This window comes from Polypterus senegalus, chromosome 10 (genome assembly GCF_016835505.1).
Source record: "Polypterus senegalus isolate Bchr_013 chromosome 10, ASM1683550v1, whole genome shotgun sequence".
Lineage (NCBI taxonomy): Eukaryota > Metazoa > Chordata > Cladistia > Polypteriformes > Polypteridae > Polypterus > Polypterus senegalus.
In genome coordinates, this window is record NC_053163.1 from 37,194,141 (window position 1) to 37,222,114 (window position 27,974).

General features: G+C 38.6%; 1 protein-coding gene across 1 annotated transcript; it reads right to left on the minus strand.

The window, feature by feature from the left end:
- Positions 1-4,065: 4,065 nt before the first annotated feature.
- On the minus strand, positions 4,066-27,921 carry LOC120537083 (matrix Gla protein). Its single transcript, XM_039765725.1, has 5 exons — positions 27,811-27,921; positions 19,256-19,345; positions 13,941-13,970; positions 13,495-13,555; positions 4,066-4,781 (listed from the first exon to the last, which is right to left on the minus strand). The coding sequence occupies exons 2-5, from the start codon at positions 19,314-19,316 to the stop codon at positions 4,628-4,630; spliced, it is 306 nt and encodes a 101-aa protein (XP_039621659.1). The 5' UTR covers positions 19,317-19,345; positions 27,811-27,921; the 3' UTR covers positions 4,066-4,627.
- Positions 27,922-27,974: the final 53 nt, after the last annotated feature.

The following is a 27,974-nucleotide window of genomic DNA, read 5'->3' on the forward strand; positions in this document are numbered from 1 at the left end:
ATATACAGTATATATATATACATATACATCCACATATATATATGTGCACAAAACCACGCTTTTATCAAGTCTTCCGTCAGGTTGTCTTTTGAAATGAAATTTTCCTCCAATCAGTCGTAGCAACTCGCTTTCTTCCGACTGTTACATTTTTGTAGCTCTGATGTGTGAATAATCGGTGTACCAGGAAATCATGCATTGACAGAAGTTCCCCTTTGCTTGGAATGCAAAGTGTGATTAAATGCGTTATTTTTTAACGTGTTATGGAGCACATGCATCGAAGCTTCTCAGCTGTGCTTGTGCTAAAAAAAGGAAACATTTTAAAAATAACGTAACACGATTGTCAATGTAACCTTTTGTAAGTAGTGCCTGGAGGATTCAGAGTGTGGAGAAACTCTAGAGACAGCGTGTGTATTAACTTGTGGATTTTTCTGTGAGTATTTGGTGGCAGCGTCACAAAGTTGCTTCCGCAAGACTGCATTAGCTGAGGAGTTCAGCTCAGAGCGAAATGAGGTGAATGGGAGGGGAGATGATGACGTGAGTCCCCCACCCGCCTTAACTGTCAATCCCCCACAAACACAGTCTCTCGGAATTTGCATAAGCACAGCCCTTTACCAGCAATTTTAACTTAGTTACAAAGTGATCAAAACTCTCGTTTATGTCCTGCGTCCTCTCATTAAACTTGTATCCCACATTAGCCGTGGGCATGGCAAACGCCAGCGGCAGCCTGTCTATGAACTTAGTTTAAACTTTAGGTTTACACCGTGCTTTGTTTCCGATGTAGCTGCACTCATGAATATGGTTGTATGTGTCAGTCGCTCACTTCTTATTGTTTCGCTGCCTTCTCAATTGTATAATGCATGTTTTCTTCTTCGCTTTTTGGAGCTCTTCCTTGTTTTCCACGTACTGCGTTGACAGTCAGTTCACATGATTACGTGGGAGGTGTGATGATATCACATGAAACTCAGCCCCCCATGGCAATCGAGCTCAACTACCTTACAGTATATGGAGAAAAATAGCTTCCAGTTATGACCATTGCGTGTAGAATTTCGAAATGAAACCTGCCCAACTTTTGTAAGTAAGCTGTAAGGAATGAGCCTGCCAAATTTCAGCCTTCCACCTACACAGGAAGTTGAAGAATTAGTGATGAGTGAGTGAGTGAGTCAGTAGTGAGTGAGTGAGTCAGTGAGAGCTTTGCCTTTTATTAGTATAGATTGTGTATTTCATTATTGAGTATTGTGGAGAGGAGCGTGCTTAGTGCACTTTATTATTATAATAAATCCTATTATTGGACTTTTTCTGATGTCTGATGTGGTGTCTGAGGGTACAAGGGTGCGAGAAAGCCCTAAACTGTCACAGTTTGTATATGCATTTATGGTGTCATTTATAATAAAAAAGTATGAAATAACTAGAAAGAACTGAACTAGATAGTAATAACGGAGGATAAAAACTGGGTCAGATGTATAAACCATAAATGAAGATTTTGTTTCCTGAGCATATTAAGGTGTATCTTAAGGAATTTGGTCTGCTGATCATAAAAATCACCTTTACATTTTTCCTAACATCTATCATATCCTAATATTAGGATAATGTTTGGATAGGTGTTAGGAATCCTAATAATACAGTTTTATTGCAATTGCCTCTTTTTTGCAATTTTATTTTATAAGTAGAGAGTACAAAACTACAACTAGAACATCTGTAGTAAAAGCAGTGGCAGTGCTACTAGGAATGCAGTTTGGATATATATATATATGTTTCATATCAGTATGCTGCAGTCATGGTAAGGGATGTGATATGTTGTTGGCAGACTTTTTTAAAAAGTTATTGGAGATATAATAAACTGGGGTGTTTAACAAGTAGAGATGATCATCATACTTATAGACAAAGCAAGAATGTTAGTCATATAGGCTTAGGTTAGGAATCTGTCATTTTTATTCTCAAAAAACTTGAAAATTTCCTTTATGTTTATTTAAAGTGAACACAATGAACATCTGAAGTTGGTTGTTCTTAAATTAGATGGTGCCTGACAAATCACCAATTTATGTATTGTGAGCTGGGACCCGGACACAGGCAGACGGACAACATAGTTCCACCACACACCGTTTATTTATAGTAATATATACAAATTGTGCTTACGTGCACCCCCAGTGCCTCTCGCACCGTTCCCCCAACTGTCCAGGCCACACAAGTCCTATGCCTTTCTCCTGGCTGCCTCTCGTCCTCTCTCCAGTTCTGTCCTCTTCCACCCGACATCCACTGCTGACTGGAGGGAGACGGCCCCTTATATGAGAACCCGGATGGGCTCCAGCTGCTTCCCGGCAATCAGTCATAGCCACACCCCAGTGTGGCGGAAGTGCCAGCTGTGCACCCAGAAGCCGTCCGGGTGTCCCCGGTCGTCTTCCCCCCAGCACTTCCTGGTGTGGCGGAAGTGCTGGGCTCCAGGGATATGCAGGCATTGGGGCACCGCCTGGCGGTGGCCATAGGTCCCTACAGGGCTGGGCTTCCAAGCCCTTTACCCGAGGCCCTTTACATAACCAGGACGGACGCCCCCTCACGGTCTGGAGGAGGCACAAGCCCTCCTCCGGTCCTCCTGGGCGAGCCCGGCCGGGCTGGACCACAGTATATAGTCACCAACAGCCCATTATTAGGAAAGTGTGTGTAGAAACCATTGTGATGAGTGGGGTCAACAAAAATACTACAAAATGAAATGAAAAACACATTGTTAGTTAAACTATACATTTTCTGATGCCTTAGAAGACATCATCAGTCATTGGGTGTTTTGAGACATTCAACATCGGACAACTTCGCCCAGGAGACCCTACCAAGGTTGGTCGGGTCCTTCCCTGTATCCCAGTTGCACTCACATTCCATGGCTCACTTCTCCTGATCCATAGCTATCTAGAGTAACATTTTTCCACCTCTAATAAAAAATAAATTTAAAGAAAATTACATGAGTAAAACATGTGCAAAGGTACAGTTCCAATATTATCTTAAACAGGTGAATATCCTGGAGTTCTCTAAGGATAGGTTTGGGTATACCAGGAGTCTGCAGGGTTGCCTGTCCTTTAATACCTCTGGAGAACAATTCATGTGTCAGGTTTCACAACTGGATAAGTCTTATTTTTTTATTCTAAATAATTGTCTTTTGCTGTGATAAAGATTTGATATTGTTCCAAGGATTGCAGTTGGCTAGTACATAATGATGTCAGAGGGCAATTATTCACATTTGATGAACATGTGGGCATGGTCATGTGTTCTTGGTGACCATTCTGTCTAACTAAAAAAGAAATGCTTGCACTTTAGTGAGACTGTCAGCTTTTCCAATCACTTTTAAAAAAATACTCACCATCATGTTAATGACTTTTATGGCTTTGGCTGCTCTTTTGGATGTTATTTTCTGTATTTAGAATATCGTTTTTGTGCTTATGTCAGTTTTTTTTTGATTAAATCTGTTTGGCTCTTCTCTGTGTGTTTTTTTTAAATTGATTAGGGGTTACCTAAAACAGGCAGGTAATCTCAATGTTTGTGCAAAATCCAAGGCTGAAGTAAGTTATTGCCATCTCTGTTTAAAACTGCCATTTAGCTTTCTTTTCATGCTCAGGATAAGGTCTGTTAGGGTTTCTTCCATCACATGCTGTTTCCTTTGCTGTCACTGTTATTCCTTAAATTCTGCTGCTCCTGTAGTACTTTTTTGTTCCACCAGAACATGTATTTATATTTTTATTTTAATGTGTATGTGACAGCATGATTTGGCCCAGGCAATCTTCTCTGTTGCCTTGACCCCGCTTGTTGCCTTTCTCAGGTACCCAGCACACACACAGAGGGATTTTTTTGCCCTCTATTCACCCCAGAAGTTCAACACTGGGATGTTCAGGACCTTTTCTGCTGGTAGGATGAATCTCTCTGTTTATCCTGGAGTTTTGTGGCTGCCCCATGCCAGTCTTTTGATACCCCTGCCTCTGAAAGTATCTTGCTGGAGGGACACCCCCTCTTATAGTTTTGTATTTATAGAACAGCGTAAGGTTCTGAGATACATGCCGTTCAAAAAATGATTACACACACAAAATAAACGTTATTCTGAGAGGATTTAATTATCCAAAGTTGTTTTGGTATTATGAGACTAAATACTAGAGTTACAGTTTATTATAGTCAATCAGAAATTACTATGCACACATTACATTTATAATTTTCTTGCTTGTTGATAGCTGAATAGACTTACTTCCTTTAAATGATTTTCCAAATTTTCACACTTGTTTTTCAAAACATGTTAACCACATTGCTGGCATTTTTTAGTTGTTCCTTTGTTGCAGGACAGACACTTAAAAAGTGGCACATATTTTGGAACAAATTTTGAAACAATTTTGCAATGTGTTTATTTTCCAAACATGACAAAAGCATTTATTAATGTGTGCACAACATACATATTGATACATGAATGTACATTATGATTTCCATTTTAAAGCTATACACTTACTCAATTATTTAGTGCTCTTGGTATTTACTGTATAGGCAGCTACACTTACAGACATTGACTAGGAACGTCCCAAGCATGGCATGTTTTAGTAGAGCTGTGGTCTGTCACCATTGTTAACTATGCTGTCTGTGTGAGTAGGTCTTGATGTGTTATCTTTCAGTAGCGGTTCCTCGTGGTCTGGCCTGGCTTTCCAAAGAAATGCTGGTAGGCTCTGTTGTAACCACGGAATCTAGCAAAGTTTTCACAAGGACTATAATCTTCACATATCTCCCTTTGACGTTCAAAAGGTTTCTTGTAGGCATTCAACAGCCTAGCAAAACACAGAAGTACACACAGAAAATTAACATTAAAAGATATGCTCTGAACCATGAAACAATAACAGTTTTAAGGAACATAGAATATTCATTTGCACATAGTGCCTGAACAGCAAGTGAATCTTTATTTAAATGTAAACCTAATGGGCTTTCCCCTTCAGAGATATGCTTAAAAATGTATTGTTTAAAAGGTTAAAACCCTATGCCCTTGTTTGTTTCGGGTTCTTACACTCTTCCCTCATGTATTACTTTTATGATATTTATCAAAGACCTTTAAAAGGTAGAGAGCTTAGTTAAATTGACAACACTAGATAGAGGCTGAAATGTATGTCAGAAAAGTGGAGCAAGACCTATAGTATAGCGCTCTACAGTACATTTGTGTGTTGCATCTGACAAATATAAAATAGCAATGATGTCGATGCCATTGTTAATGTCAATTTATTTATAGAGCACATTTCAGACAACATCAGTAATGCTGTAGCCAAAGTGCTTTACATTAAAACATACAATGAACATACATAAAATAAATAGAAATAAAGTACAATAAAATAAAATGAAACACAGCCAGTGGTGAGTTAAAGAAAAGAAAGAAGATGACAAAGAGTAGGAAACCATCAGTATCAATGAAGGTCATTGAAATCTAGAGAACAGAAATGAGTCTTCAATGTCATTTTAAACAGTTCATTTGGAGGTGACTCCTTAATGGAATGAGGTAAAGAGTTCCTCAGATGAGGAACAGCTGCAAAAGCCTTGTCCCCCTTAATTTTACACTTAGAAAGAGGGACCATAAGAGACAACTAACCGGCAGATCTAAGCAATTCAGGTCAATAGCCAGGAGCAATTATTGTTAGAACTGTATGCACTGTGTCTTTTAAGAGTAGGTTTAAGCTTGTACTACATAGTATTTCAAGAGGCATGTTTTACTTTGCTGAGCTTTGACGCTTACCTAACCAACACCCAAGTCTTTAGGAGACAGTGTTAAGTAATGTCTCAGGATGGGGAATTTATGGCAGAGGCATTGGGGGTATACATCTAACTAGTCTGGCTAAGGTGACTTTGTTCTAACATCACATGAGCCTCTAAGCCATTTTTTGCAGGAAAGCCATAAGCTACCTAGCTAATATGAAGCAGGGTCTGGAGGACTGAAATGTGGCTGTTTGCAGTTGGCCATTCTGTACTCCATTGGTCCAGTCATGTCAAAACAGGACTGAATGAACTAAGGGAGTTGCCCGCACCCATTGATCTAAGATTTTAGATTGGAGTTGGTCACTAAGCCTCTCTAATCTCTCTTGCCATCTTGCCATGAAGAGAAGACCACCTCTCTCTTTTGCTATTCCTACACATTGAGAAGACAACTGTGTCTCAGCAGCCATATTGAGAAAACAAATTGCCTGGGCCTGTGCAGATGAAGAACTGACCAGAAAGAATTGAATGTAACTATAAGTTAATGCACCACTGGTGAGTACATATCTAGCATTTTTAACTTATATTGGTTTGTAACCAACACTCGTATTGTACTCTGTTTATGTTTCTTTATACTTTGAGCGTAATATCTATAATAGATAATTAATTAAAAGTGTAACTCTTTCTCTTGTTTGCTCTATTTCTCTATCATGTTGCCTGAGGCAGGGGTCCTCAATCCCAGTCCTGGAGAGCCGCAGTGGCTGCAGGTTTTTGTTCTGACCTGGTTGCTTAATTAGAAAGCAATTCTTGCCAATAAAGCACTAACAAGCTATGAAATTAAATTAACTATGCTATGTCAGGTCATTCTCATATCCTAGATTTTCTTTCCCTTTCTATCATGCAAATGATTTGAAGGCTAAAATGGACGAGTAATTCTCAGTCCTTCACTTTTTTCTCTTCATTTTTCTTCCAAGTATTTAATTAAACCAATAGTGCAGATAAATACACACAGGTGTAAATGTAAATAAGCTAAATGGAGAAATGCTGCTCTCTCTTGTCATTTGCATGTTATTGATAATAAGGAGCATTTAAAATAGCTGTTTAAGACAAAATTAAGCAATAAGGGCTCAAAATCACTAAAGTGAAGCAGAAGTGTTACTTTAGCAATAAGTGCTTTTTATTAAGCAACTGGGTTGGAGCAAAAACCTGTAGATTGAGGACCCCTGCCCTGAGGGCATACTGTAGGTCAGGGGTGTCCAACTCCAGTCCTGGTGGGCCGCAGTGGCTGCAGGTTTTCATTTTAAACCTATTCCTAATCAGTGCAGCAGTTATCACTGCTAATTAACTCCTTTTCCCTTCATTTTAATAGTCCTGTTTTAAGGATTCAGTCCTCTGAATTGATTCCTTTCCTGATTAAATGGCAGCCAAACAGAAATGAGATGTGAAACGAGCCGACAGATGACCAGCTAAACTGAGGATACAAACTCCAGCCAATTTCATTCCAACTAGTTTCTTAATGAGAAGCCAATTCTTGTAGTTAATTAAAGCCGTTATTGAATATCAGGACTAGTTGCTGCTCTCATTCTGCCACTGCAGACTGTTGAGTTTCTGTTTTTTCTAAGACCAACGTCAAGATGTTTTGGTGACCTGAGCAGACCAACATGACTGAGACCTTCGCCTTTCTTTACTTTCAGGTCAGCTGGTCATGTGGAGCCTTGTTTTGTGTCTCATTATTGTTTGGCTGCTCATTAAGGAAAAAGAAACAACTAAAGGGTCTGTTAAGAAGATAGTTAGAATGAAAACCTGCAGCCACTGTTATGTCACAGCTTTTGATGTTCATTACATACAGAAAAGTCCCTTCACTCAATGTCTGAAACGTGTAGTATCTAATGGCAGTTTAGGAAGGAAACCAAACAACCAGATATTACCCACATATTACACAATTGCAAACATTAAGTCATACAGAGATATCAAGTAAAATTTATCATTAGTCTAATGATCATAAAATAAAATCAAATAAATAAGACTAGAAAATACTAAACACACAAACAAACGATAACCAAAGGCTAATAAATTAAAAGGACTTTCTGCTAACAGAAAATCAAATGCTTCATGAAAGTACAGCTCAAATGGGCTTGGTAAAGAAGTGTTGCTTAATTGGAAACTGAACAAAAACTGCTGCATCACACATACATAGAGGCCCATACAGTAAACTACAGAACCAAGTTAATTCATGCAATTCATGATTCATAATTCATGATTGCCTGTCTGTATTCATCACAACAGAAGGCCTCATTAACAGTCCAGTTTAAAAATGCATCTCAGTTTCTTAGAATCATGAAATGGGGTTCCTGCACATGTTGTAAGCCCCTTTTTATGTTCATGAGATACAAATACAGGCCTCCAACAAGTGGAATGCAAACTTCCACTAAAAGATGCTGTAAGTAAGGAAACATCTGATCTGTTTAAAGCACAAATAATAATTTACATATCTAAGAAATTTTAAATGGGTATTTGATTAAAAACATACATTTTGTGTGTTGTCTTTCACAATCCAGGAAATTAACATGAAGTACTGAGTATGTAATACTAATACTGAACACAAGATGGCAATATCAACATTAAACATTTCTTTTCCAGGTGACATGTTAATATTGAAATACACAAATGCACATGTTGTTATATTCCCCCTTTATCCAATTCAGTGGACCAAAACTTATCAAAGAAGCCCTGACAACAAGGCAGGAAATAGCTCTGAACATGGGGCCAATTGCTCACAAGTAACACCCCAACGTAAAACTAAATTAAAGACAGAAGTCAACTTCCTTGACACCAACATTCACCTGAAAGATAAAACCCTTGTGACATCTAATTTATCATAAAGCAAATAACAGATGGAGATACCTGAGAGGTGATGGCTTCCACCCCAAAACATATAAGGCGCTCCATCATTTGGAGGCAAGAAATAGGTTACAATCATATTTGCTCAAACCTGACAAACCGGGATAAACAATTGCAGGAGCCTAGACAAGATTTCATTAGACAAGAATATACTCCCAAAACAACAGACACTCAAATAAGAGGAGCTACTGCCATATGACAATCTTCTGGCATATAAAAACAAAGACAAAACAAACCACATCCCCCTTGTTCTCACCTATAACCCACATCTTGAAGTAGTTTGCAAAATTATAAGACAACTTCAGCTGATACTAAATAATGATGACACGTTGAGAGATGTATTTCCAGAACCTCCTCTCCAGGCATAGAGACAACCATCAAACCTGCAAAAACTAATTGTTTGAAGCTCCCTGTGTAAACCAACAGAAAATGGTACATCTCCCTGCTTACACAAAAGATATGACATGTGCTCACATTTATAATACAGATTACGTAGTCCCGTCACACTGCTGACAAGGGATCATGTTGCCTACAGACCATCTAATGTGGTCTGCCTAATTCTGTGTATGAAATGTCCCAACACTGCACTCTATGTGTGCAAAACTGGACAAACCCATAACAACATACTTGCATTACATTTTATCTGGCACATACATCCTGAAACCTGTATTCTGTCTATGTCTTTCTATATTGATTGAACGGATTGTAGATTATCCGTTATTCCATCTGCCTTGGTATCACCTGCAAACTTCCTATCCAGATCATTTATATATATTAAAAATATAAGAAGAGTTGACCTCTAAGAGACACTACTTTTAACATCATCTTATCCTGATAAGGTTCCTCACACCATAGCCCTTTGCTTCCTGTGATTTAGTTAATTTTCTACCCATCTTCAAACTAAGCTCTGAACTCTGACTTTTTTTACTTTGATTCTCAACCTCTCATGTGAGAGTTTATCAAATGCTTTCTGAAAAAATAATGTAAATAAAACCATATGCACCTTTTTGATTATATCTTTTGTTGCAGCCTCATAAAATTTCAACATAGTAGTAAAACATGTCCTCCAATCTGAACGCATCGACTATTCGCTAATTCACCTGTTCTAGACATATTCTGATTAATCTTTTCCCTAATTTTTCCATTAATATACCTGTGGTACACATTAAACTTATTGTCCTATAGTTACCTGAATGTGCCCACTCACCCATTTCAGATTATGGGATAATATTTGCTATTTTTGCAGTCGTTAGGAATCTCTCCAGTTGGTTGAGGATTTATTTTTGCTTACTAAATTGTGATGCACTCAAAGACAAATGTTATCTGGTCTTGGTGATTTGTTAGTATTCACCCTATTTAGTCTAAATAGTACTCCTCCCTCCCTGATTTCCAAAGCACTCTGTACCTCCTTAGTAGTCCCTGTTACTGCTGGGAGGATATTCACTGCTTCACATGTGAAAACTTTAGAAAAATCAAAATTAAGAGCATTTGCTATTTCATGCTCTGTAATATTTTAACTCTGCCTTAGTGTTTATGATACACTTTCCCTCCATCTTGACTGTTCTTTTAGTACTAAAATACTTAAAGAATCTATTTGGGTCACCTTTCATCTTTTTACAATTATTCTCTCTAACAGCCTTTTAGCTTCCCTAATATCTTTTTTAATGGGTGCTTGCATGCTCTCAAACAACTTACTGATGGTACTGGAGTCATTGGTCTTATGTGCCGTATACAACTGATTTTTAGGTTCTTTTTGATCTCCTTATTTTCTGACTGGAGAGTTTGCCTATTTCTTAAATGTTTCCAGATTTTGGAATGAACTATTATATGCAAAACATTTTAAACCTGTTCCACTGCCCCTTGACTGTCTCAACATTTAAAAACTTATCCCAGTTAATCCCTTTCAGATTTTGCTGCATCTACTCAAAATTGAATCTGCTAAAGTTAAACTTACCAGTTTTAGTTTTGGCATCTGTTCTCTGCCAAAACACTGTGAAGTGTATTATATTATGGGTCATCTCACACAAGTGATTGAATAATCTCTACACCCTGAATTCATATCCTGGATATTAGAAAATACTAATGTTAGACAGACTTCCTCTCTTGCTGGTGTTTTAAGCAACTAGGTTAAAAACAGTCTCTGTTTACATCTAAAAACTCCTGCTCTTTTAATCTATTTGTAAGGTTAGCCCAATCAATATTTGGGTAATTAAAGTCCCCCATCATAATAATATCTCAGTCTAAACCTTCTGTTTTATATGATTAAAAAGAAACTACTGTCTGCTTTGGAGTCTGTAACACATTTCTAAAATAAGGCCTCTATCCCTAATGCCCTCTACAGCAGTTAAATACAGTCCTAACATGACGTCCTTCACTATGATGAGGCTCATTATTTTACCGAATTCTGATTATAATTGCTGTTCTTCTAAAATGGCAAAAGGTAGCTGTAGAATAAATTATAACTAGGTTATGAGACAAAAGTGAACTCAAGGACAGGCAGGGGTCAGTAGCCAAAAATAAATAAATAAGTAAACAAACAAACACAAACAAACAAACAAATAAATAAATCAAAGTCCAATGTACAAACCAAAAATGAAGTCAAAGAAAACATGTGAGGTCCTAAGCTCCTCTAGTGAGGTTTATATAGTTAAATGCACTGTAAATATTTGCACAGTATCCAGAAACTTGGACGTTGGGAGTAGAAAACTAAAGTCTTGTTAATAAATTGATGTCTCTACCAGTTGTCACATACTATCAGGGCAAGCCATCATTAACACACAGTTCAGTCATGACCATTAAAAAATACACAGCATGGTAACATTTGCAATTGAAAGCAATAAAAAGAATGGCAATGTTACAAAAATGATGCTAAAAATATATCATTGTCGAACAAGATTATGCATACAATTTAAGTACATAAATGTATTTTACGCATTCATAAATCCCTAAACCACAATACACATATTTCAGACCCTATATGGACGATATGAGAACCACCTCCATCCTGGCCCAGGTGAAAGTTTTGTAACTTGTGCAGTAGAATGCACTGCTTCCTAAAAACTGAATGGGACTAGCAACTCAAAATAGGACATGAATGCCTGACCTTCAGTTAAGAGACAGCTAAAGTGAGAGTGAGAGACCCCCTGGCTGATAGGTGCAACAACATGACCACTAGCAAGAGAGGCTGTGAGCAGGCTGTGTTCATTTGGAGGATGGCTGACAAGGAGAGGTGGGCCATTGAGAGGGATAATGTTGCTTTTTGTATGGAGATATATCCTTGGACACACTACGCTTTGAGGGCAACTGAGTGCTAAAAGGTGTAGAGACTCCAGGGGCTACTAGAGGATGGATCTGTCTTGGTGCTCCTTCAGAAAATGCATAGGCTGCATGTCACATGGACAGGATGTTTAAAGATGCTCCATAGGTGAGAATACTTTGAGTGCAGAATTGGGAGGAGAGTTTTGGGTGAAGACAGGAGGAAAATGAAAAGCTAAGAGAAATAGATGGGAGGTAAGAAGGGAAGAAAGTGCTTTTGTGTACTTTTCAGTTGTGCATATTGGTGAGCGACCAAATTGGGTAGACAGTGTTGTAAAAAAGGAACATGACTTGTGTCTTCTTATTCACTAAATATACCAGCTTTACATGTTTTAGTGTATGTGGCGTTGTTCTATGCTTGGAAGCCTAAGACAATATAAAGGCAAATTAAATAAGTATTAGTATCTTATGTAGCATCCATTCCTGCCTTTTATGCAATTTTCTGGGATATATTAGGTCATTATGTATACTCCAAGTAGGGTACTGGGTGATGTGCGTTCTATCCTAGCAAAATTGGATGTAAAGCAGGAAAAGAAAACCCTGGACAGCGTGCTAGTTCCTCCTGAAAACATAGTATTTATTTTTAGGCTGGTTATTATGAATGTTTTCTACAAAGTAATGCTTTGCTGGCAACTCTAACCTTCCCATCTGAATAAGATATTTTATGAAGATGCAGGAGGAAATGACAGTATCTCACATAACCCTACATAGTCTTGGGAAGAATGTATACATTCCACACTGTAATTTGAACCCAGGTCTGAAGAGCTGTAAGGATGCAGTTCAAACCTCTGTACAAACCATTTCTGATATTTCTGAAATGCACTTTTTTTGCCTCAAAGAAGTAAGCTCCTGCTTATGTAAAATGTAATGTATAAGTCTGAAAACTACACCCTAATTAATTTATTGTAAGTGCTTCAAACCTCTTCTTATGAATTAAGGAAATTATAATTTGGGTAATGTGCATAAATGAACCTATCATGCCAGTTGACATATAATTCTTTAAAATGACCACTCTCAAACTCAATTCAAAATCTATCAATTCATTTTCAAACAAGATACTCTTATAGCCTATCCCAGGGAAACTTATTTTAAATCACAAGCCCATCACCAGGCATACTCAAGCAAATACTGATTAATACAGGATCAATAAGCTTTACAAATAATTTTAACAAAAATTCCTTTGGTACATGGAAGAAAAATCTGACCACCCGGAGAAAATCCAATACAGTCACAGAAAGGATTTGTGAAATCCACAGAGACAGTGGCTCGGCCTGGATTCAAACACAGCACTCCAGGGTTGTGCGGAAGCAGTGGAAGCTACTGGGTCACCAGGACGTAAAGAATGCAGACTGTATGAGGTGTTTCATAAGCTGGATGCATATTTTCTAGTTCAATTTATTATCTTTCTTTACATTGTGTTAAGCCTCTTAAAACTTGACAAAGAGGCCACATTGACTCTGTGTCTAGATACATGAAGGCAGATATTGATAAAATGGATGGTTTTTATCCAATTAGTTATTCAAACCAAGGAAATATAAACTAACACAAAGTTCAAGCACTGCAAAAAGTGAGAAGAACAATTTTATTTACCTCTGCCGATAGTTGTATCTGTTCATGAAGGAGTTGGCCTGATAGGGATTCATAAAGATTTCTGCACAAAAATAAGGAAGTGATTATCAAAATTCACATTCAGTTATTTTCTACAGATTCTATCCTAGAACTAGGTGCACATTTGATCACAATGATGGGGCTAAATTTATTTTCCAGGACTGCATGAAGTTACAGTCTCCATTAAAGTCAGTCAAGAGCAGAATTTTATGTTAAATTATTTTCCAAACAACTTTAGAAACTACTTGATGTGTCTGAATCTCAGAATTCTTAAACACTATACTATATTTTACTTTACTATATTTTAATTACATATTTTGGCCTGGTGGCTTCGATATTGAATTGTATATTGTTATGTTTTTGGTTTATTTCTCACTCTTGGTTTACTGATGTATGTAATTAACAAAAACACTCCAATAAAGCCTTACCTTCCCTGGATTCAATACTCTCATGGGAATCTACAAAGACAAAAGAATGCAAATTAGGAACCTGTCAAAGGCACAGTAAAATCTGGAAAGCCACTATAGCAAAAATTCAGCAGTGAAAGAGAGGCTCATCCCAAACTACTGTCAATAGGTAAGGATGTTATAAGGAAGTCAGACAGCTATATCTGAGTCAGAAACGGCCAAAGCCTGATCCCACGGCCAAACCTATCGGAGCTGGAATTTGTATTACAGCCCAAACAGTCGCTCCTAGAGGTGATGGAGCTTTTGCATAAGATGACCCTGATGGTATAGAAGATGGCAAGGCTCCTCTGAAGGCTTTAGATGGTTACATGTACAGACCTGGCCTGAGAATCTCCTAAAGTCGATGTAGTGGTACAGGTGAGTGTGTCCCATACTGAACCTGAAAAAGGAATGCAGAGTGAAAAGGTACCGGATGGTGCTGACACGTACCGAGTAGCTGGAATTCCAACAACAGATAAGGGTGTGATGACCAAACGCTTGGTGGTTGAGCCTCCAGTCAGGGACGCCGCAAGAGATGTGTTTGAACACAAACAATTGATTTCATTCCTGTAGCACTTCACCTTAGCTGTTAAATACAGTATGCAATTGCCAATCCATTTATCTATCCATCACTTAATCCAATTTAGGGCTGATGTGGTGCTGGCACCATTAACACATCGCACACCCTCACTCTTTCAGGTTCAGTTGAAAATTGCCATTTAACCTAGCGTTCATGTTTTTGTAATGTAGTAGTCAAACCAATGTGCCTGGATTAAAAACACACAGACACGGACTGGTTAAGAATTGAAATCCAGTATTGTGACGCAGAAGAAGCATGACCTACGGTATTTGGTCATCTTGCCACTTTGTCAGTAAACAATTCTTCTGGAGCTGTTTGGCAGTCTAGTTAATCTCTGTCTCTCCACGTCACTTTTGGTGTAATTATTTGTATTTTATGAGATATAAAATACAATAAATACTGATGAAATTAACACGCTCCGGGGATCCTAAGCTCATAATATACAACTACATAATATTTAAATTCAACATTGACAGGTTAGGAAATATTTTTAAGAGACTGAAGTTGAGCAGTACAGTAATTCATGTCCAGGTGAACAGTATTGTCATGACCTGTTATTCCAGAATTTTACACTATAAGACCTTAGTCAATTGTCATCTGACCTGTTGTTCTTCATTGGTACAGCTATTTAACAGAGGGTATTAGGGACCCTTGTGACTTATATTTAGCTGGGGTGGCACTTCCACTCCCTCAGTAAATCTTTGGCTTAACTCACCACTTAAGTACTAGGCTTGAAAGTGGATGTGACTCCTTGAAACGCTCAATGGCTAATCACATGCTGCCCACGTGACTGAGAAAGAAAAATTGAGAGGTCTGAGTCCTCTGTGGCATACTCCCATCTTTTAATATTTAGTAAAACACATCAGCAGTTATTAACTGGCTGACAAAAAAGTGTATTGCTTGTGGTTTTGCAACAACGAATAATTCTAAGTTTTCAAATACTTTTGTAACTGCCCTATACCTACTGGGCCTCACCCAAGCCTTGTAAATTCAGTCTAAGTTTAAAGATCTGAGTCCAGCCCAAAGAGATAGGATTTTGTAATTCTTGCCTAGTGGTGCTTGACTACAGTTCAGATCATGTTGCTGTGTGGCTGTTTTATGCATAGAATATTGCAGGTCCTGAGGGTAGATGATATGAACAAAGGCAGGACTGAGCAGGTTAGAAGAAATATTCAAGTAAACATTTTTCTAGTTGAATACTTGTCTTTTAGATGCAAGCAGAAACCAGCCAGACAACAAACCTTATAACCAAAGAACCCCAAACAAGAATGTAAAGAAAACAACCAAAAACACAAAAAGGTGCCCACAAGCTCAAGAAATCAAAAGACTTTTTGTAATTTCTGATTTGTCTTGTAGTTCCCAGGCTGAACAAGCCCCTCTTGTGGCCAATAGCATACCATCCTGTAAATTTACAACAAGGATGTTATAACAAGAGTCATGGGGTGCTGTGACTCAAGTTAGGGGTCAAAGGCACAATGTAAGTATCAATCCCAGACTAGAAGCCATTTTATTTTGAAGTACATACACTATACTGTACTTGTTTCTTACCCACCAGCTGAAGAACTGTGTGGCCACAATGTTTAAATCGGAGTTAAGAGTGACTGTTCTGTTTAGTGCCCTAGGGCTCTGTGAATTACCTGGCCAACAGGATTCAGGTTTGGTATGATCCACCTTTACATATGTGTGTGAGGGTGATGTGAGTGATACACATCATTTATACAGTTTATTTTATTATGAAATGATTTATGGCTGTCTCAAGGGCATTCTACAATGACACTTTATTGTAAAGCTACTGTAACTTAATACCTAGCTTTAACAAAAATCTCATTAAATCCTATACAACTGATGTATTCATATGTCATGTTATTCTGGTAATAAGAAACATTCCAAAGATGTTAAGAATGCAGCATCTGCAGTTTATCATTAATTGATCTAACACTGTGCTTCTGGAATAATTAGATTCTTAAGACTAAAAAAAGCTCCCTACTTTCCAAGGTAAGTTTTGATTCAAATAGGTTTGAGTTGAGCATATGAAATTATTTATCTGAGACTTTCAGAAAGCATTTGATAAGGTGCCACATGAGAGGTTAGGGTATCAAACTGAAAGAAGTAGGAATTCTGGGTGTAGTGTGTAGATGGTGTCACGCACACGCGAGTAGGAGACCGCGGACGGATTCGAACGCACCTGGGGACACATTCGCCGGCAGGGAATGGCGGGGTACTAACTTTCTCCCTCTGCTTCCTCATAGGAGAAAGGACCTTCCTCCACCCTAAGCCGGGTTTTGACCGGAGTACGGTACTTCCACCCTTCCTCCTCCATCTTGTCCTGACGTCATCAATCCCATCCTCCCTCACGGTCCTTCCCAGCATTCCTCCACTTCCGGCTCCTCCCTAATAAAATGGCCGCCGACGCCATGATACGGCGTCACGCATATGAACTGTTTTGTTTGTATTTTGACCTGCTTTTTTTCTTTATTGTGGATCGTCTGCAATATACGGGGCCGGAAAACCCCAAACCTTTTTGCTGTCTCCTTTTGAATCTGTTACAATGGGTACAGAATTGGCTAAAAGACAGGAAGTAGAGGGTTATGGTGTGTATCGGCTAACGTTAAGAGTGGTGCCCTACAGGGGTCAGTGCTAAGGCTGCTTTATTTTTAAAGTAAATAATTGATTTAGATTGGAATATAAATAACTATTGTGGACCCGGCACGGACACAGACAGGCGGACATGTTATTAATCACCACCACACGTTTATTATATACAATATTTACACAAGTTCAAGTGCCACACAAACCCCAACACAGTCCTGGCCACTCAATGCCTTCCCTTTTATTTGATCCCGGATGAGCTCCAGGTGTTTCCCGGCATTCTCCCTGGACACGCCGGAATATGGCGGAAATGCCGGCTGTTCTCCCGGAAGCTCTCTGGGTGTCCCTCTTCTTCTTCATCTCAGCACTTCCTGGTGTGGCGGAAGTGCTGAGGTCCAGGGTCCCCAAGGCATTGGGGCACCCCCTGACGGTGACCACGGGTCCCTACAATGGTTGGGCTTCCAAGCCCTCTACCCATGGCCCCCAAAGCAACCAGGATGGCAGCCCCCACGTGATCCCAGTTGGACGCACGCCCAGTTCCGGTCCCTGAAGGTGTCCTGGCCGGGTCGTCGCCCCTGGCATCCTTGACACTATATATATTTATATATATATACTAGTGGGGCAAGCCCCCCCGGCGCCTCGACCTTCAGCTAACTAAATCACCTAAATACAAATGTCAGTGTTATGAATAGGTAATTTTTTGTTAATAGTTTGTTTCTGTGAAAGAAAGTTTACTCGATCAAAAATAAAAACCATGACTTTCTTGATATTTTTGTTTATAATTTAAAAACGGAATAAGAACCTGAAAATCTAACAACATCACATTAAAGTTTAATAAATTCTGAAAAGAATGATACCAGACATATATATGTTGGTTTTTAAAGCATGACATAAAAGCGTCACATAAAATCGTTGCACTTTTAGGCTTAGGATTTTATATATATATATATATATATATAAATATATATGCTGTATATAAATATAAGCTAGGTGGAATGGCAGATAATCTGGAATCAGTTGAGTTATTACAGAGGAACTTGGACAGCACACAGTCTTGCGTAGATCTATGACAGATAAAATTTAATATAAGTAAATATGAAATATTACATGTAGGAAATAAAAATATTACTTTTGAATACGCAATGGGAGATCTGATAGTCTAAAGTTCACCTTATGAGAAGGATTTAGGAGTTGGAGTGGACTCATCACTATCAAGTGCCAGACAGTGTTCAGAAGCCATTAAGAAGGCTAAGAGAATGTTAGGCTATATAGCACAATGTGTAGAGTATAAATTCTAGGAGGTTGTGTTCAGGCTTTATAACACACTGGTTAGATCTCATCTGGAGTGCTGTGTGCAGTTTTGGTCTCCAGGGAACAAAAATAACAGAACAGCACTAGAAAAAGTTCAGAGAAGGGCCAATGGGCTGATTCCAGGGCTATAGGGGATGAGTTATGAGGGAAAATTAAAGGAGCTGAGCCTTTTCAGTTTAAACAAAAGGAGATTAAGAAGAGACATGAGTCAGTTGTTTAAAATTATGAAGGGAATTAGTACAATGAATCAAGACCATTGTTTTAAAACAAGTTCATCAAGAACACAGGGGCACAATTGGAAACCTGTTAAAGGTACATTTTACAGAAACATAAAGAAATTTTTCTTCACACACAGAACCATAGACACATGGAATACGTTACCACGTAGTGTAGTACTAGGGTGATGTACTGTGTTAGCCATAATGAATGCAGTGAGAGGTCAAGCAAAATGACACCTTTTATTGGCTAACTAAAAAGATTACAATATGCAAGCAATATGCAAGCTTTCGAGGCAACTCAGTTAGCCAATAAAAGGTGCCATTTTGCTTGACTTCTCAGTACAAGTAGTGTTGTAGACAGTAGAACTTTAGGGACTCTCAAAGCTTGACTTGATGTTATTTTGGAAGAATTAAGTAGATAAGGCTGCTGAGATTTGTTGGGGTGAATGGCCTGTTCTCATCTAGATTGTTCTAATGTTCTAAAATACTTGTAGTGTTGTTCAAGCCTATGGAATATATACTGTACTTCTTACTATTGGTGTATAACCAGTGTGAAACTTTAGAGCAAACCACTCTGAAACAGAAGAAAATATTTTTACCGTAGCAAAAGGTTATTGCAGCCAGCAAAGATAAGAGCGTTGCCAAAAGCAGGGTTTGCATTTCGTCTTCTTCTTATCCAATCAGTCTCCCTGGAAAACAGAAATTAAAAAACTTGGCAAGTAGTATGTTAAGCTGTGGAAAAAATGGTCTTTATGTTGTATAGTGAAAGACTTGCTTTCAACTTTGAAACACATTAAAAAAGTTTAAAGAGTTCTGCCTTTGTAAACAGTCTACTTTAACAAATTAAGTCACACGCCTGGCTGTGAAATATTATTTGTCTCAGCTTCTTATCCTATAGAATTGCTCATAAATACCTTGCTAGTAAAACTGATTAATTTACCATGTGAATTGTAATTGATGGTGCTAAACAGTAATCAGTTGTTATTCAATGCACCCAAATTATCATAAATCTTCTAGAGTCTTCTAATAAATTTCAATTTTAAGAATAGATTTATTCAGGCACCTAAAAAATATATGCTATCATTACAGAAAATTGGCCCTGTGATGTGTGATGCTGTTGCATAGATGTATTCTCCAGGGTATGAAAACCGTCTTCAAAGCACCGTGATATCCCTACACTGATGGATTAAAGGCCGAAAGTCCACATGACCATCATCATGGAATCCTTCCATGAGAACCCTGAATGCAATGAGGACTGTTTCATTTATGTTAGGTAGAATGCCTAGAGGGTGCTGGGCGGTCTCGTGGCCTGGAACCCCTGCAGATTTTATTTTTTCTCCAGCCGTCTGGATTTTTTTTTTTTTTTTTTCTGTCCTCCCTGGCCATCGGACCTTACTTTTATTCTATGTTAATTAGTGTTCTCTTATTTTAATTCTTACTTTGTCGTTTTTTCTCTTTCTTCATCATGTAAAGCACTTTGAGCTACATTATTTGTATGAAAATGTGCTATATAAATAAATGTTGTTGTTGTCTTTGTGAAGTTTGCATATTCTCCTTAAATATCCGTTGTGTTTTTTTTCTAAGTATGCTCTGGTTTTCCTATGAAACCCTAAAATGTGCTCATGAGGTTAGTAGGTTCTTTTATGATAGTGTATGTGTGGATGAAAGAGTGTGTCCTACAATAAATTCCTTGTTGGCTTGCTTGCAATATATTCTTCATGAACAGACTCTGGCTCTCCATGACCTAGATATGGATTAAGCAGTTGAGGGAAAATGAATGGATGGATGGATTATAAAAGTCAACACTAATTTATCTCTCAGGCTTGAACTGGCTGACTACAAATGGTTGCCTACTGAATGTAATTTCATTTTTGGCTTCCATGGTGCAGCAAACAAACCTAAAGGACGGAAACTTAGGTGATGCTTAGTTTTGCAGTGTAAGCCATGGTGATGCAGATCTAGATGAGATAGAAAATTCAAAGAAGTAAAAATAAAATATTACATGCTGTGATCTCCTACCTCAGTACATAGGAGATCAAAACATGTGAAGCCTATCTTGAAACACAAGAATAACCTAAAGGATAGTATGGAAGAATGCCAGACCGTACCACAGACAGAGACGCAAACTCAATGTCCAAAGACACACACTTTTATTTTGCCTTGTCTTCTTCCTTTTTTGCACACTGTACACAAATCACCACAATAATGCTCAGTCCTTTTCTTTCTCTTTACTTTCTTCTCTACTTTTTCTTCTCCTGCCACCTCCATGCCTCTCCCGCAAGCTCAGTCTTCTAAAACCCAAAACTCCGGCTCCCCGAAGGAAGTGAGGCGGCCTCTTTTATACTGAACCCAGATGTGCTCCAGGTGCTCATTGATGGTCTTCCTGCAGCTCATCCTGGTGTGGTGGAAGTGCTGCAGTCCGGGCTTAACAAATATACAGGTGCCTGCTAGCGGTGGCCATGGGCCCCCACAGGGTTGAGCTTCCAAGCTCTGTTCCTGTAGCCTCGACACCCACCAGGATGGCAGCCCTCTTGTGTTCCAGGGGAGATACTGCTCCTCTCCCGGTCCTTTCAGTCTACGGGCGTGCCGGCTAGGCAAGGGTCCCTGTGACTATTACAATAGGAAAGGAGTCAAAAACATTAAAAAGTAAACCATAGTAAAATGACTTCTACAAAGGGCAATGAAACACAATGGAGAAGCATTGAGGGCATAAATCAGGGTGCCAGGTAAAGAAGGCAGATTATCCATCTATCCATTATCAAACCCGCTATATCCTAACTACAGGGTCACGGGGGTCCGCTGGAGCCAATCCCAGCCAACACAGGGCACAAGGCAGGAACAAAACCTGGGCACGGCACCAGCCCCCACACTAAAAGCACACACTAGGGACAATTTAGGATTGCCAATACACCTAACCTGCATGTCCAAAGACACTCACGCAGACACGGGGAGAACATCTAGGCAAACTCTATGCAGGGAGGACCTGGGAAGTGAACCCAGGTCTCCTAACTGCGAGGCAGCAGCGCTACCACTGTGCCACCATGCCGCCCAAAAGGCAGATTAGCAAGGGAGAAATAGCAAGTAAAATACAGGCAAAAAATTAAAAAGTACAGGACAGCAGTCCCATGCAAACAAAGTGCAGAATTACAACTTTTTTTAACCAAAATCAAACAAATACATTTCAGAATTTTACTTTGCCCACAAGCATGTTTACTGAAGCATGCTGCCTACTATAGAATAGCTGAAGTTAGGGCTGGCTTAGCACTAGTCAAAAAAGGACCAGGCAGATTACAACGAGTGCTTAACATCTGTGTCAAAGAGCTGTCTGGAATTGTCACTAAAATCTTCAACTCATTCCTAAACATGTAACCACCCCACAGGGTTTCAAAGAGACCAACATTGTTTCCGTGCCTAAAAGGCTCAGAGTTACATGTTTGAACCATTACCGCCCTGTTGACCTCACCTCAGAGGCCATGAAAAGTTTGGAAAAGCTTGTGCTGTCATATGTCAACAGCATTATTCCTGTCTTATGGATCCCTTGCTGTTTGCTTACTAGCCAAAGAAGGTCTGTGGATGGTGCCATATCACAGGCCCTCCCCATTGCTCTTCATCACCTGGATAGTCAGAACATGTATGTTAGGGTGATATTTATTGACTATTGCTTAGCCTTTAATGACACCATCCTTGCCAACCTGAGTGTAAAACCCAGGGAATCGTGCCTTCACAGCTCCATCTGTAAGTGAATACAGTTAAAAACCAGGTAGACTTCAGGTAGTTAGGATGGAAAGAAAACATCAGCACTACTGTTAATGAACATAGGAGCTCCACAAAGCTGCTGTCTGACCCCAAAGCTCTATTCACTATTCACTTATGACTGTACAATTGGATATGATTCTAATTACAGTACATCATTAAATTTAATGAAGACACCACATTCATCAGATCATTAAGAACAATGAAGAGACTGTACACCATTAGGAGATTAACAGTCTGGATGACTGTTTTCTCATCAACAACCTCACCTTGAACATGAACAAGACTAAAGAAATTTTTCTGGAATTGAGGAAAGGAGAAGAGATACACTCCCCACTCTGCACTGAAGGGGCAGTGGTGGAGAGATGTCCTTTTTATGGGTTTTTGATTCTTTTGTTTATGTTAATAATGTTACTTGTGTTTATTATTCTATATTTCTTATTAGTTTTATGTATTATTTAATAACTATGCGTTGTGGTCCAAGGCCGGCCATTTATCCTGGCCAATACCCCAATGCCGCCAGAGGGAGCCCTCCCTGCGACATGGAGATGCTTCAAATTCCAGCAGGGCATCATGGACTATGGAGTTTTCCTGTAAAGCCCTGCTGGATAACATCGGGACCACCAGGGGTCGCTCCAGGGAGAACCAGGGACTACTATTTGCCCTAAGCCCTGGAAGTACGTCCGAGTCACATGGACAGGAGGAATGACGTACTTCCGGGGTGAAGAAAAGGACTTTTGTGATAAGGAATCGTGGACTGAAGGATGGGAAACACTTCTGGGTCAGGAACTATATAAGAACTCTGGGAACTCCCAGACGATGAGCTGAGCTGGGTGGAAGGGTGGCAACGCGTCTGGGAGTGAAGGATTGATTATTGTAATTGATAGTATTGGTTATTATATGAGTAGTGTGGACTGGAGGGTGCTTGGTGCAAGCAATTATTATAATAAAAATAATAATAATTGGACTTTTACCTGGTGTTTTGCGTGGTACCTGAGGGTTCAAGGGAGCGATAGCGCCCCCTACTGTTACAGCGTCTATGCTTGTTCTGTTATGTCCCTTGTATTTTGTGGGCAGAGATGGGGCCACCTGCCCTTCGCCTTCAAGGGAATGCCCTCAACACTGTAAAAGTGAGGAAAACCCGCAGTACCTTAATTCATTGAATGCCCTAAAATTGGTGAGCTTCCTTTTGTGATTTTTATTTTCTTTTGTGAATTTAATACATTTTTAACCTTATGCTCTGTTTTTGACTTCATATTTTAGATTTTTGGATTTGTGAATTGGGGTTTTTTTTGCCTTGGATTGCCCTTGCCTTTTCATGCTGTGCCTTTTGTACTTTTCTGAGCTTCACTGTTTTCAGAACGTTTTTTTCTGTTAATACTAGGCTCTACCCCCTGCTCGCTTCGCTCACCAACCCCCCTATGGGCCCTATGTGCTAGTCATTTCCCGGATCTGCCGCTTGCAACGAATCATGCTGTGCTTTTGGATAAGCAAGAATATCAGCTCTGTCTTTGATATCTCCGTCTTGTGAAACTATTCATTATAAAACAATTCGTCACATATTGGTTTGTTATATACGTGATCTTTTGGATTCATAAAGAAATCCAAGAAAACTTCTTGAATTAGATTAAAAGAGTTTAACAATGTTTTGTTATGTTATATAATGAAAAAAAGGTACAAATTCCTATTGCTCAGCTTGCATTATAGTGCTGATATACAGTACATACCTCAGTTTTACTTACTAAAGGCAATTTCTTGCCAACTTGTGTTTATTTTTCAAACCTTCAAAATACTAGCACATGAAGAAGATATTTTACATAGGACAGGAGACCATTAAATTTATTTTTCTCATTTTTAAAAAAAAATGAAACTCTAGGCTGAATTAAAGTGGTGTACTCAGATCCTTTAAATGCATCTCAGTTGCAGCAAAAGGCAAATAAGCCTCAATTAGAGTTGGCAGAGTTTTAAAAGAAAGAAAGAAAAGGGTAAGAAAGATGGATCGTGTGCACTTGTTGATTAAACAAATGTTGTTCCAAGAAAAATATAGACAGTGAAAAGTTTAGCTTAATCCTGAACACGATTTCATATTACACAGAATCTGAGTTCTACAGTGTAAATATAAGGGCTTGTTTTGGCTTTCTTCAGAGTTTCACAGCACTAAATTTACTGTCAGCACATATTTAAAGAGATCCCTCCATTACAGGTCCAATGAAAACAAAAATAAACATTAGTTGAATGGTATTTCACTGGATATAGTGAATCGTTTTCTATTGATATGAAATATTGTATGGTTATTTCAGTTTGAAATTGTTAAAAAATATCTACCTGTGTAATCTTACCTTACTGCAGGTTTACCAGCTCAGATGCATACGATTGTATAATTTTTATAAAACCTTTCATTTAGGTTTATTCATTATGTGATATAAATGGCAAGTTACAATGAATGGAGGTTTCCAGTGGGGGACTGCAATGAAGTTAGGTGTGTCTGGCTGGATCTTCTTCCCTTTATACATTAGTGTCTGAATGTCTCCTTTATGCATAATGTAACATTAAATGAGAAGCAGGAAGGTGAGTGTACATGCTGGCTTTACTTTGAGCAGAAATGGGAACAGTGTGAAGGAGAAAAATGGTGGCCACATTAAACTGACCAAATGAAGGACTTCATCCATTTACGTCACACACACACAAGCACACATATTTGTGTTAAAATCTGTGGAATCTATCCACCCTTTAGAGTAGGAGTACACCATAATGGTGTATATAAATTGGTATTTAACTGCTGTTTGTAGCCTTCTAGAAAGAAATGACATCACAGTAACAGTAATCGTGTTCCTATCTGTTTGAAAAGTAGAAAAAACTTTTCCCTGTTTGCACTTCATTTGCCATATGTGACAGCACATCGTTGTTTTGTACTTTCTTTTGAAATATTTATTTTATATTTCAGTAGTGTGATGTTTCCAGTCCTCTACGATGCATAAGATAATCACTGTACATTTGATAAATTGCCACCCTTATTCAGCCATTTTGCAATTTATAATTTTATCAATAAGAGACTTAATATCTGATCAACTATTCGCTGCTCTGGGAAACATAATAATTTCTGCAAATCAAAAATTGAAAGGCAAACAGAGTGTTACAAATTTAATTTTAAAAATTGTTTCTTACTTTGCTCATTAAGCATAGTCTAAAATACACATCCATGCATCACATTCTTAAATGAGGGCCATGAGGGACTGGTACATATCCAAACACAGCACCAGGTAAAAGGCAGGCACCAACCACGGACTGTGTAAGAGTCCAGTATAGGAAACACTCTCACACATACTGTGCACACACACACACACACGCATTGACAGTGAACCAATTGAAAATGTGGCAAGTTTGTGAAAGCCCCAGCACTCAGAAACAAGGCCATGCAGATTTGGGGGAAAATGTGTAAATTCTCCAGAGATAGTAGCTTGACCAGGATTTGAACCTGGTACTCTGGGGCTTTGAAGTACCAACAGCAATTACCACCATAAAACCACATCCATCCATCCATTTTCAAATCTGCTTAATTTAGTTCAAGAGTTCAGGGGCTAGTGAGACTTTCTCAGCAGCATCTGATGTAAAGCAGGATGCAAAACGGGATGCAACCAGAACACAAACCCTATAACTAAAGTACCCCAAATGAGAATCCAAAGAAATGAACCAAAAGCCACAAACAGGTCCCAACAAGGTCTGTAAGTCAAATGCCTTTATGTAATTCCTGTTGGCCTTGTAGTTCCCAGATCGAATAAGCCCCTCTCTTAGCCAGCAGCACACCCTCCAGTAAGTTTATAATGAGGGTAATTCTACTGAATTTTGTGCATTCATCCATTGTCAGGACCTATACAGAGTCATTTAAAGCTGTAGCCTAACAGTGGGGGTCTATTGCACACTCACGCACACTCCCACACTGGGACAATTTATGGTTGCCAATTAACCACAAAACTGTGTCTTTTGAATTTGGAAAGAAAAACAATGTTCTCAGTGGTAAACCCACTTAGACAAAATTAGGGAAAACATGTAAATTCAACACCAGCGCTGCCTAGTCCAGAATTCACAGTAAGGGTTATGTAGCCTTATAATAGCAGTACTAAAGCACTAGGCTAAATGCGGTTCCAATATACATCATAATCTGTAAATCATGTTAAAAAGTGTAATGTAACTTGATAATCTGGGCAAATATTTTCATTTCACCTGAATTTTTACATTTTAATTATTAAAAAAACATCAAATTAATTTAAAAGCCCTTGGCTCTGATATTGCGAAACTTTACAAATTACCATAGTTTTTGAATACAGAGCAGGGTTGTGGATGCCAACCCAGAAGCATAGAGCACAAGACATAAACAAAAATCTGTAAAGGATGCCAGAACATCAGAGGGTGAATACACACACACACACACACACACACACACACACACTCACATTAGGTGGAATTTAGCATCGCCAATTCACCTAACCTATATGCCTTTAATGTCTGACTTTAATTAAACCCCATATCTGATCCCTGTTTTCTGAGCAGTATTAACCACTGTGCTAACCTCCTTAAATACAATTTTTACAGAAATGACCTTACAAAATAATTTTAATTACATTACAAACTTAAACACATTGCCTTGTGAGCCTTTTTTGACATTTAAATGGCACTTGGTTGGTAATGTTAAATAAGGTGCTTTGCACCTTCAACTCTCACTTTGTGAAACATTACAAAATAATGAGGATCGCATGCAAAAGAAGAACATGTGATGAAAGGGTCTTTAATGATTTAAATCTTCACATCTTCACTAATTATAGAATTGAGGTTGAATCATTTTAGATTTGTGTAATTATAAATGAGCAATAAGCAATCATTTTTTTTGTTGTAGAAGAACACGTGCCATCAAAGTTACTTATTTTCTAGAACTTAACAATTTTCGTCATGTCACCTCTCAATCCTTGTCTCCTTCAATGTTCCTCACAGCATACCTGATACTCCACAGGCCTGGAATTTTTCAAATATCATTTCTTGCAACATGGATCTCAAAACTGGACACAGCAACCCTGATTTGGTCTCTTAAATTCATCATTTTAGTTTTGGTATAACCAGAGCAGAGATGTATGCATGTTGTATGGTACACATGCCAATGAAACTGCCAATAACAGCAAACACAGTAAATTGCAGAAAATGTAAACAGTATTTAGGTATACAATAATATGAAGTTACTTATATTTTCCTTATACCAAATTTATAATATATTGCACCCCCTATAGGCACAGAATATGTTAGATGTCTTATAACTTTAAGCAGATTTAATGTACAATTCAGGTTTTACAGGCAGCAGTATCAGTTCTGCGTGTGTGTCTTAAAGTCATTTCTGTTTCGTTAGTGTACTCACTGTACTTGTCTGGAACAAAAGCACTGTACCACCACCAACTGGCTCCAAAACCTTGGTGATCCTTGTTTTCCAAAACCTTCAGTCAGAATTAATTGTCTAGAGAAAACATTTCATTTTAAATGCAGCCTTTTTATATATTATGCCAGTCCCTCACAGCACCCCCC